This window comes from Mobula birostris, chromosome 9 (assembly GCF_030028105.1).
Source record: "Mobula birostris isolate sMobBir1 chromosome 9, sMobBir1.hap1, whole genome shotgun sequence".
In the NCBI taxonomy this organism is placed as follows: Eukaryota; Metazoa; Chordata; class Chondrichthyes; order Myliobatiformes; family Myliobatidae; genus Mobula; species Mobula birostris.
The window spans coordinates 16627464-16640017 of NC_092378.1; the positions used below are offsets into that span (position 1 = coordinate 16627464).

General features: G+C 37.8%; 1 protein-coding gene across 1 annotated transcript; it reads left to right on the forward strand.

Annotated features, from left to right (window-relative positions):
- Positions 1–10328: 10328 nt before the first annotated feature.
- On the forward strand, positions 10329–11600 carry LOC140203326 (interleukin-22-like). Its single transcript, XM_072269350.1, has 5 exons — positions 10329–10400; positions 10495–10560; positions 10673–10822; positions 11048–11110; positions 11405–11600. Exons 1-5 carry the CDS (start codon positions 10368–10370, stop codon positions 11528–11530), a joined length of 438 nt encoding a protein of 145 aa, XP_072125451.1. The 5' UTR covers positions 10329–10367; the 3' UTR covers positions 11531–11600.
- Positions 11601–12554: the final 954 nt, after the last annotated feature.

Below are 12554 nucleotides of genomic sequence, written 5' to 3' on the forward strand. Positions count from 1 at the left end.
TCCATGAATAACCAACTTGAAGCATCAAAGTTTGAACTACAAACTGCAAACTTGCCGCTTCGGGCCGTTCTGTTTCATTGTCGCCTTGTGTACTAATAGACTAATTCATCTGCGATTCATTCTTTGTAGCCCACATTATGTAAATTTTGCTGCTTTGTGCCAGGCTATTAAATGTTTCAGAACGGTGTTTAACACCCTACGCTTAGTAATTTCCCACGATTAATAACAATATAAAACAGATATACTGTACACAACATACTTTTTATGCAGGAAGTTTCTGGTAAGTGAATTAGTATCTAGTGGCAACTTTATTGCAGAATTTGTCCTAAATTTCAGTATAATTTTGGCTAGTTTTGGCAAAAGCTGACATGTTCTGTAAATTATTGTGTGTTAGTTTCTACTGCACCTTTGCCTAAACATGCAATGAAACTAAAACAAAAAAAAATTCATTAAGAGCACGTTTTCAATCCATGACAACCAATCTTTGTAAGCTAATGTAAAGTTGCTAGATGTGAGCAATAATTGATATTAAATATTTTCCAAAACTACGTAATTCGTTTCACTAACTGGAGATAATCTGCAGATACTGGAAATCCAAACAACATACTTAAAATGCTGGAGGAACTCAGCAGACCAGGCAGCATCTATGGAAGGGTCCGGCTGAAACGTCCCTACCTGAAACATCGATTCCATTCTTTTCCAGAGATGCTGCCTGGCCTGCTGAGTTCTTCCAGCATTTTGTGTGTGTCTAATTCGTTTCACCAATCATTTGATGATCAATGTCATCAAATAGACTTAATTTTATAGAAATTCCAAAGACTTCTACATAAGTTATTGTTTTAATATGACCTGGGGAAATGGGAGAGAAGCTGAGGTGATTCAGATAGAGATGGCATTGCACACTGTGGCACCCTTTCATTACTTTTGTTTCCCCAACTCGCTCAACACCAGAAGAACCTGATCATAAATCTCACAATAGATTAATTAATATGCATCTATATTGACACTGAGTAATAAATGAAGATAGGTAAAGGAAGATAATTCATTAGACCATAGTTGCAGAAAAATAAAATCAAAATTGGTACTTTTGTAATAATTATTTGATGGTTGATTGGTACCTCAACTTCATCTGATTTCTTGCCATGACCAACAGCACCCCCTCCCCACATGAAAGGTCCCAGTGCACATCAAGCAACAGACTGTACCTCCTGTGAAGTGAATATTTTAACCCTGTGTTTACTGTTCCACATAAAAGTTGTGTGCAACCAGTGCCTGTCTGTTAAATTATCAAATGCATGTGTTTTAGAATCTGTTCAGAATAATAAAATGTAGCAATTAGAATCAAATACAAAGTTAAAGCTATTGAGCAAACTAATAGCATGGTGCCCAATTATCACTTTTCATTAAGCAACCTCCTCCAACCCCCAAACAGACACGATTTTTTAGCTGCTAGTTGACAAAATATTAATGTAACCAGCAAAAGATGAAAACTCATCAAAGGACTAGGCACAGAATCCAGCTTTCCCTCTTTTTTTTTACAGCTGCATGGACCAATCATTGTTCTGAGCAGTAAATTTTTCCTCAGACTGAAAACTGTGCAGCACTTTAAATGTTTTTGTAATATGCATACTATGAATATTTAGAATAGAAATTGAAAAACCACATATTCTTTATCAATTGAAGGGTAAAATGAAATATAGTACAACAAAAAAATCTTTAAAGTTTCATAAACTTATCCTTGTCTGGCTTTATCACAAATCCATTGTCTATAAATACTGTCCAGATTAACTTTGCATCCAGGTGAAAGATATGTCTCTATCCTCATTAGATTATCAAAATGGTCCTCTTTTAGTCTGTTTCTGAATTTTCATTTGACTGAATTCATAACACTGAATCCATGTTTGCAGTCAGCTCCAGAAGCTTGAAATTTTCCGATGATGTCAAGAGATCAGAATATAGAATTTTTCACATCAAACCACCACTAACTACAACTCACAACACAGGTAAACAATGTCAGACAGTCAAAACAACTGAAAGACACAATGGAAAAAATAAAATGTTTCGACTAGATGGCATCAGCGTTCAGCAGGTTTATTAACAATGAGCTACCAACTTGCATTCAGTACTTATCATCAGAATTTGTAACAGTGATGTAAATTGAAACACTGGCAATGTAAGTACATTGAAGCTCTAAAATGTTTCCAAGTAAAGATTGTGGTACATTTATAATTTAGTAAAATTATGGATTATATTCACTAATACATAAATTACAAAGTATTTCACAATTTTATTAACATAGATTTCAAAAATATATTAGCATAATTTCAAAATTGTATATTGTCTATAATATTAAAAAGTTCCATTTGCGCAGCAACAAAGGCAATGTGTGCAGGAGCACTTTAGTTATTGCACAGCAGCACACCCACGTAGCATAGAGGGAACAGTGACATAGTCAGTTGTTTTCATTGGAATAAATCAATTTCAGCTCTAGCTCAATAGAAAGTGAATTAAGTGAAGGTGTGAGTGTATTTTAAAAGTTAAGTATTATTAATATAAGTAACACATTTGATACTTTCTCTCTAAAAGAACAGATCTGAAAGGCAAACTAACAGAAGTGACAGTCTTCAAGATTATGAAGGATGTTTGATAGTACAACTGTAGAGAAGATGTTTCCATAACTTCTGAACTGGGGCCATAGAATTATCATTTAGACCCTAATAAGTACAAAAGGAATACAAGAAAATCTATTTACCTGGAATACAGGATGTGATACCTTCAGGAGTACATAAGTCAAATAGTAAAAAAAACAGTTTGGGGAAAACCTGGATGAGCACATGTGGAAGAAGAATAAATGGATGTTTATCATCTTGAATGAAAATCTATGATAAGTTCCTACGGATCACAAATGTTCTTTAAAAACTAAAATTACTCAGCAATAGAGCATTATATTTCTGTGAGTCTCTTGTTGTTCAAATTCTTAATTATCAGTGCTATGTTCTGTTCACTCATTTTTCAGTCAAGCACGCTTAATGCTGATACATGGAATATGCAACTGCTATTTATCCATCTGATTAGCTCAGTCATTAATCATACAGCACAGCAAAAAGCACTTCATCCTGCCCCCCCCCAACCATGTCTAGTCTGACCTTCAAGCACCTATCTAATATTAATCCCATTTACCAACACTTGGTCCATAGTCCCCTGTGCCTTGACAATTCAAGTTCTCGCCTACATTTTTCAGATGCTAGGACAGTAGTTTGAATGGGGTTTATAATGTTGTCTTGCGTGGAACATAAGCTGAAAGAGTTCATATCCAATTAACTAAAGTAAATTAACGTCCATGAATTGACTTTTCCCTGACCCCTGTTGGAAATAACTTCCTTTTCATAGAATCAAGGTAATTGTCTGTCTGTCTGTATCTTGTTTTACTGCGGTTGGCATCCAGCTTAATGGTGCATTACCGCCACCCTCTGCTCCAGAATGTGCACTAGACATACATTCTAAATCCCTTCACCCAATTGCGCGCGCGCCGCACACACACACACACACACACACATATATATACAAACCTACACTTCACCCTCCCATCTTTGACCATCCTAGTATCCTATTCCTGTTTATTCGTCATATTCTATAAAAAAAACCCTGTACCCCTTAAAAATGCTAAAAATACCCGGACTTGTGCTCTCTCACCCATTAAGGTAATTGAATCCAACTGCTTTATTATAAGTAGTTTTGTCTTCACTCCATCTTCGTTTCTATGGTAACATTCACTCAAAGCTGCCAGGAACAGGTTAGGTTGTTTGGACCTAAGGGTTTGTGTTTTGCTTGTAAAAATTCTTTTTTTGTTCTCTAGATGATAATAATAAAATTGATTCAAAATGAGACCTTTAAGTACTTTAATCGTAACAGCGGGTTTTAATCAAGCTGATGCAAAAATGCATTTCGATGTTACTCATCCTTTATCATCAGAAGGGCACTAAATATGGAGCACAACAGATGTGCTGCTTATAGTTCTGATTACCATTGAAAAGCTATGATTTAAAACAAAGTAAGACTGAAAAATAAGGTATTCAATATTTATCATTCTCTGTTGTGCATTGCCACTTAGCTAAATCTCATGCTGTGACTGCCTTAATGAACTTAATTGATTTCTAACGTTTAAAGGTACAGTATATATATATATAGGAATTTTTAAGCAGTTGTGTATAATTGTTTTTGAATGTAGATGAATTAAAAATAAACAATATAAAATGCTTATGTGGTCCTTCACTGGACTGTCAGCTTTAATGGAAACATTGTAACTGCAGACTGATGCCTTGCTAAAGCCTGTTCTCCTTTCTGTGTCTATCACATCTATCTCTAAAACTACTGAAATGCTTGTGGCAGAGTAGCCCATGTGGTAATTAAGGATTTTGATGAAAATACTGGTGGTCAATCTTCTGGGAAAGCCGATGTGAGAATAAACAAAGCATACATATTAAGAATTCTTCCCTTTAATTAAAAGTAAATTATTTTTGCTCTATTATGCCCAATGACTGAAAAATTAATCTTAGGCGTTAACAATTACTTGCCCTCATTTATTTGCTGTATACAGAATTGTCAATTTCCATTAACATGATTGCCACAGAACCTGAGATCAGACACTTTGCTTCAAGGCTCAGCACGTGACAGAACACTTTGCAACATCTTGGCAGTAGTACTGTAGGTTGAGCATCTATTTTAAACCTTAAAAAAGTCACATTATTTTTCAACTTCCAGGTTGAAACTGGTTCCATACTTTGAAGTGAATGTGCAATAAAGTGGACGGCTTTTATATTCAAGACATAAGATTTCACGGTATCAGGTCAGGTATCATACCGGATTTGGATTCAGATTTATTTATCACTTACATTGAAACATTTGGGTGGTAGGATGGAGATACATCTCTACCAAAGAAGGTGTAAGGTACTCCTTTCTCCGCTAGCCTGCAGGTCACCTTTGGGCAAGGTCTAGCACCTGCTTGGCCTCCTGATCAGGGTCACGTGAAGCCATGGGAGCAGGTGGTGGGTGGTCGTAGGAGCAGTTGGTGCAGATCACAAGTCCTGGTTATGCAACCACTGACGCCAAGCAGACAATCTCTGAAGAGTATTGATAATGGCTGGGGTCAGCCATCTTGTAAAGATGCTGCCCAGAAGAAGGCAATGGGAAACCACTTCAGTAGAAAAATTTACCAAAAGCAACCATAGTCAAGTTACATAATTTGTTATCATTGATAAATCTGTGCTGTGAAATTTGTATCATGGTGATATTTGATGTTGTGGTGTTCGCCAAGCTTGCCAATTAGCTTGCAGATGTTTCATCACAGTCGAGGTAACATCCTCAGTGGCTCTTAGGAGTTCGTAGAAACGCGAGCCAAAGGAATTCAAAGGTCAACGCAAGGGGTAGCCAATCAGGAGCAAGGCAAGCAAATGCATACAGGAGCCTATATAAATGCGAGCACTCCCAGAGAGAATCACCAGCAACTGTAACTGGTGATGAAACATCTGAAAGCTAATTGCCAAGCTCAGTGAACACTGTAACATCAGATGCCTCAACCCAATCTACCAATATTCACCACTTTGGTGATATTTAGGGATAACATTCAGATTTTCATGGAACTCAGAACTTGTCCATCCAGCACATTGTGCCTCCATCCTTCTCTGAACTGCAATCGAACTAAGACTGGTTTTACTTTTGTGTTTTACATTTCAAATGGATGTTTTACAGTATTTGTGGTTAAAGTCAAGTAAAATCAATGCAGAGTCCTCAGTGTTTATTTCAGGTTATGGAAATACACAGTATCAGTATTTCAAAGTGAGGGTTGAAATCCACGTATAGGATGAAGTTGCCACACCTGGCCGTTAATTATTCACTAGATGTGCAGGATAAATGAAACTGGTGTATAAACTATTAGATAAAGATTAGCTTTATTAGTCATACAGTGAAATATCTTGTTTGTGTCAACGACCAACAGTCCGAGGATACACTGGGGCAGCCCACAAGTGTTGCCCAGCTTCCGGCACCTACATAGCATGCCCATTGTTTACTAACCCATATAGCTTTGGAATGGGGAGGAAACTGGAGCACTCAAAGGAAACCCATGGGGATAACGCACCGGCAACAGCAGGAAATGAAATTGGGTCACTGGCGCTGTAAAACGTTACGCTAACTGCCTCACTACTATGCCACTCTGGTTTTTAGTCTTCAGTTAGTTTTTAAGTGTGATAAATAGTAGTTATTCACACAAACTGTGGTAACATGAGCAGTTTTAGGCCACGGGTGTGGTGAGGACCGACAAGTACCTGGGGGTGCACCTGGGTGACAGACTTGAGTGGAGCACCAACAAGAAGGGCCAGAGTCACCTCTACTTCCAGAGGAAGCTGAGGTCCTTTGGAGTATGAAGGCCTCTCCTTCATGTGTTCTACCAGTTTGTTGTCATCAGTACAATTTTCTATGTGGTGGTGTGCTGGGACAATGGCATCAACACGGGTGATGCCAACAGGCTCAATAAACTGATTCGAAAGGCTGACTCTGTTATAGGAGTCAAATTGGACACACTAAAGGCTGTGGTACAACAAATACTCTACAGAAAATCCTGGCAATTCTGGGCGATGTTTCTCACCCTGTGCATGCCACCTTGGCTGAACAAAGAAGCACATTTAGTAATAGACTAAAACAACTGCGCTTTTCCAACCCTTGGCCACTAGACTCTATAATGAGTCAGTAGACTCTATAATGAGTCAACCTATAGCCTGGGGAAGTGATGACACCCTTCTGTTAGTCTGTTTGAGGTAGTTTATTTTTATTCTTTCTTACTTATCATCTAATATTTGTATATCTGTGCATTTGTAATGCTTCTGTGACACTGTAATTTCCTTTGGGATTAATAAAATATCTATCTATCTGTCTTATCTTAGAAAGGATGTGCTGAAACTGGAGAGGGTTCAAAGGAGTTTCATGAAAATGCTTCCAGCATTGAAAGACTTATTATATAAAGAGCTTTTGATGGCTCTGGGCCTATATTCAGTAGAATTCAGAAGAATGAGGGGTGATTGATAGAGTGGATGTGGAGAGCATGTTTCCTATAGTGGGACAGTCTAAGACCAGAGGACATAGCCCCAGAATAGAGGGTCATCTTTATAAAATGGAGATGAGAAAGAATTTCTTCAGCCAGAGACTGGTGAATCTGTGGAATTCTTTGTCACAGGCAGCTGTGAAGGCCAAGTGTTTATGGATATTTAAAGTAGAGGTTGGCAGACTCTTGATCAGTCAGGGCATGAAAGAATACAGGGTGAAAGTAGGAAGTTGAGAGGAAAATTAGATCAGCCATGATGAAATAGTGGAGCAGACTCGATGGGCCAAATGGCCTAATTCAGTTCCTATATCTAATGGTCTTATGGTATGGAACACCTAATTTTTTGAAGTATGAAATTTCATTCGATCTGAGTTTATATAGAGTTAAAAACAGCTTAAATATTACTTACTTACTTACTTGGACCCTTGGTCTCGGCTATCTCTGACCTCCTGTCTCCATCATCCTCTGAGAGGTATGTTTGGAGTTCAGCAATGTTTCTGCAACCTATTGCATTCTCTGTACAGGGAAGTGGATTATACAGCTTCACCAGAGCCCTGTTGGCTGGCCTTAACCCTTTCCACCTCTCCATGGTGCAGGCATAGGGTTGGACTTTGAGAAGTGAATAAATATTAAAAATTGCTTTTATTTTTACATTTTTAAATCCTTTTTTCTTTGTACTGTGAGTCAATGATATTTTTCGTTATTTTACATGGTTTAAGTGATGATACTTCAATCTGGTTGAACAGTCACAGGGTTGCTTGCTTTTCTTAAATACTCCCCTGGTAGTTTGTGTCACACTGGATCATCTTCTTGAGCATTCTTGAATTGTAGGATTAGTTGCTTCTACTCCAATGGAGGGCAGGAAGTATTTGATGGAGTGGGAAGTTTAGCAAAGTGGTGTGCTCTTTCTGCCACTTCTCTCTGAATTCAAACTGCTTCCCAAAAGATTCAAGGTGTTATCCTGAATGTCCCTACTCCATTTTGGGCAATAATGAGCCTGGAATTCCATAAGTCATTGAAGGTACAACATTTTTTTAACAGAAGCTGCTCTAACTCTGCAACTCTACAACTCGTTCCCAGTACTATTTTTCTGCTGCTTTATTATTTGCATTAAATTTTCTTCTTTTGTGCATTTGTTGTACGCCAGTATTTGTTATTTATAGCTTTTCATGAATGCTATTTTATTCCTTTATGTTCCTGTAAATGCCTGCAAGAAAATGAATCTCAAGGTAGTATATGGAGACAGGTATATACTTTGATATTAAATTTACTTTGTGTAGGAGCCATGCATCTGGTATTTATCTGCATCGTATTCTGTGTGCAGTGTTTATTATGGTAGCTACCCATGTGGGTGAGAGCATGGTAAAAGCAAAGAGAATAAGTTGCCTATTCATGCTTTATTCTGGTTAGTTTTAGAGCTGGGGACCACCAGGTGTGATATATTTTATTGACCGCTTAATTACATTTGAAATAGTTTAACTCTACTTAACTTTGCTTAAGTCCACTTAAGTACATTGCATTTCGTTGATTTGAGTTTCATAAGTTTCTACACTTCAAGATTGTATGTTTTACTAGTTACTAATAAAGGATCAAATACATTTCTTTGACTTTTTGAACATTGGTATTGGATTGGATCATGGAGTTTGTCATACAGAATAAATCACCTTATTTCATCTCTAACAGTGGCGCTGATTTGTTTGGGTAGTCGCCACACTTGGACTTTGGCCATTTGAACTTCCTGATATTTTCTTTCTGTTATGGACTTTGGAATAGATTACCTGTTTCAAGATTTTAAAATTGGGCATACCAATAGCTAGAAATCCTCTGATGCATTAGTGATGATCTTGCTGAAAACCATTAAATGTGACAGATTTTGGAATCTGTCTAAGGGAAAAGTAGATAGATATTTATTTTTGCATGAATTACTGAATCATAGAAAATTAAAACACAGAAAGAACCATTTTGCCTGCTGTATCTGTGCCAGCTAAGTAACAGATGTCAGCCTTATCCTAACTTCCAGCATTAGGTTTGTACCCCTGCAGGTCAAAACTCTTCAGGCACACTTCCAGGTGCTCCTTAAGTGTGATGAGAGCTTCTGCCTCCACCACCTTTTCAGACACTGATTTCCAAACCACCAACAGCTTACTTCTTTTGTCAATCAGTTTAAGGATGTCATCTGACCTTCACTCCTCAGTTAGAGGTAACAGGTCCTTCCAATTTTCTGTGATCTTATAAGGAGACCTGGATATCTTGATTAAATCTCCACTTAGCATCTTCTTTTCAAAATGAAACAATACCTACCTGTCCAATCTCTCAATTCGTAAACATGTCTGATCTTGCTATCATCCTAATAAATCTGTAGTCTGGCAACCAGAACTGTATGCAGTACTAAGGCTGCAGTTCAGCTGGTGGTGAGGGTAACTTGCATTTCATATTGGTTTACAATATTATTAAATTAGCCCTTTTAACTCGTTTAATGATTCAGTTGGCCATTCTCTTACCAGTTAGTTATATCAGATGACATTGAATTTCTTTTTATCTCTGGGCTTAACATGTTTGTGCACAATTGAAACGTAGACCTATTGATCTTATATTCCCAAAGAAAAAAAAATTCTCTGTGTCTTTGAAATAAGCCTGTCCAAAGGACACAAAACAAAATCCGTCCGTTCACCCTCTAACTTGACTGGAGTCAGCTGATTAGGTCACCTTAGCTTTTGACAATAAATGTTCGAGCATTTTTTTGGGGTGAGGTTGGAGGAAGTTGGTCACGGTGAGGTGTCTAATTAGGAAACCTACCATTAATGGTCATAAAATAGTTTTTTTTTAGCTCGAAATGCTGATCTTACTAGAACGTTTGAATTTGCACAATCGGCAGATCCGAATTACCTGCTAGAAAGCGGAAATTTATCGAATAAACTCCACACGTCATCAGATCATTGAGGGAAATTTCAGTACTACCTTTGATAGATATATAAACATTGCACACAGGCAGTCTGTTCAGAAAAGCAGATAGCGGGCTAGCTCAACACATCTTTTTCACGTGTGGTTATCAGCCTTATCTCAATCTTGATTAAGGTGCAGCGAAGTTAAGATAGTTTTGACTTGCAAGTGAGCTAGATCTGTCTGATAGCTTGTTTTCAGAATGTATTCCCTCGCGTCTGTAGCTGTGTTGGTACTTGGTTGCTTTGCAGTCCTGGGGAGCAGTGCCCCGAGTCTGAAATCCAGGAGATCGAGTGCGGTTTGTCACGTAGAAGAACATTTACTACGACAAATGAGACATAAGTTTCATGTCCTGTCTAAAGATGTAAGTAAAGGAATTTGCCTTTCATTCTGCATACAAATTAATGTTGTTTCAAGCTTTTTAACAACATCTCTAATCCATATCCATCATTTCACAGGCTCAAAAGCACGACGAGGATACGGAGACGAGACTAGTGGGAAAGGATCTATTTCGAGGACTGGAGGTATGACACTGTATTGGTGCGATGCTCTTTAATCTCACCGAACGCACGTGATCAATTCACAGTATCGTTTCTTTTTGGAGAATACCTGTAAGATCTATGGTTTGCTTTGCAGAAATCTGGTAGTTGCTACGTTCTCAAAGAGGTGATTGACTTCTATCTTGGAACCGTTCTCCAGTCTGACCATTTGCACGCCAAATATTTGCATCTAAGCGACGTTAAAGAGTTTCTCGCCGTTCTCATGAAACGGCACATGTCTGACTGCGTAAGTGTTTCCAGTTCTGATTGAACCAATTCGAGATAACATAGACTTGATACCGCTTGCATTTCAAACGAGTAATTAAGTACGCAGTGTTATGACTCTGCTGGTGGGCAGACAGCTCAAATTCGGGCTCAGTAGTAGAAGGGAGAGGAACTATACGAAAGTACTGCTGACTGGAACAGGCGCTGAAACGAGTTCTTGTGATTGAATTGGTTGTGTTCTTTTCAGGATACTGAAGATAAAACGAAAGCCAACAAAAACATCGAACGACTGAAACAGAAAGTGGAGAAGGTAATTTACTAAGAATTCATGCACATTGTGCAGATCAGATTCAAGACATAAAACTGTTGTGCTCCTAGTGAGGTACTCGGGAATCATCTGTACAAATTCGATTATGTTTCAACAATGTGACACAATCAAGAGTGAGAAAAAGAATTGATCTCAGTAGAGTTCAGCATTCGGTATTCATGTGACTTTCTGTAACCATCTTTTCGGCGCTATGTTTCGTGTAGAAGATTTCCTAGTTTTCCTGCACTGAAATAATTCAACTGATGTTAATTTGTTACTCTGGTTCGTTTACTCCAGCTCGGCGAAGCGAGTGAGGCCAAGGTTGTCGGGGAGCTGTTCATCCTCCTGCAGGAGATAACGAGCCGCTGTTCAACACCAGGATGGAAACCCGGACACCAGGGGAAATCACCGATTGATAACTGAGGAAAGCAAACCAAGACGCAAGGAAACAGTACTAGTTTCCCCAAAAAATATGTTTTATTAACTTAACAAGGAAGTATTTATTTCTGATGTATTTATTGTGTATAATGTTATACACATCATTGTAATTACTTACAGTAATTTTTGTGTAGCAATCAGCATTGCCTTGCTAATGGTCACTTGTAATGCATTTTTATTCATGTATGGCAGAAAGTCGAAGATAGTGGCTTTATAAAACTGAATAAACCTTTGAAATCATTTTCATGTGATGATATTTATGTTACACGTGAAGGAACTGTTTTATGCAGAAATTGTTACCTTAATAGCAAAATATCTTGAAATGTTCTACATTTCGTTGCAAGGGCAGCATCTAGTTTCTTCCGGAAACAAATAACCATTACAAACAAGTCTATGCCGGGTTGTCATTGGAAAACACAAATGCAATGCGCAACTTTATCAGTTAAACGTTGAAGACAAGTTGAAGAAAGGTTCGAAGAAAGGTTCTTTGAATTTCATAGGCCTTGTAATAGCAAAAATTCCACCAAAACACCAAGCTCGCTAATAAATAAACAATTGAAATGCTTTCCTGTTAAACCGACCCGATCTAAAATCTGGTATAAAGAATTATCACTTGAAAGAAGGTAGTGTTAAAAGAATCTGCAGGGATTTCTCCACAAGGAAATAATTTGTAAATATTGCGTATTCTGATAGACCAATTAACCATGTACTGTAATAAGTGTTGGCTGTTGCTGTTATAGTTTATCATGAAAACTTGACGTCTGTCACACAACGATTATTATAGTTGTCGAATGAGTGTTCGTTTAGATTTAGGACGCCTAGTTTCAGTTTTTACAGAAGCGCCTATCGCCGTTCAATTTGGCGTGAGTAAATGAAGAGTTCTTATCTCCCAGCACATAAACAACAGAAGCACAATCTGACGCGACGTCATAGACTCCCAAAGAATTAAATTGGGTCTCTCTTGGGATTACATAAGGAAGAAATCATCAGAAATGATGTTACGTTGTAA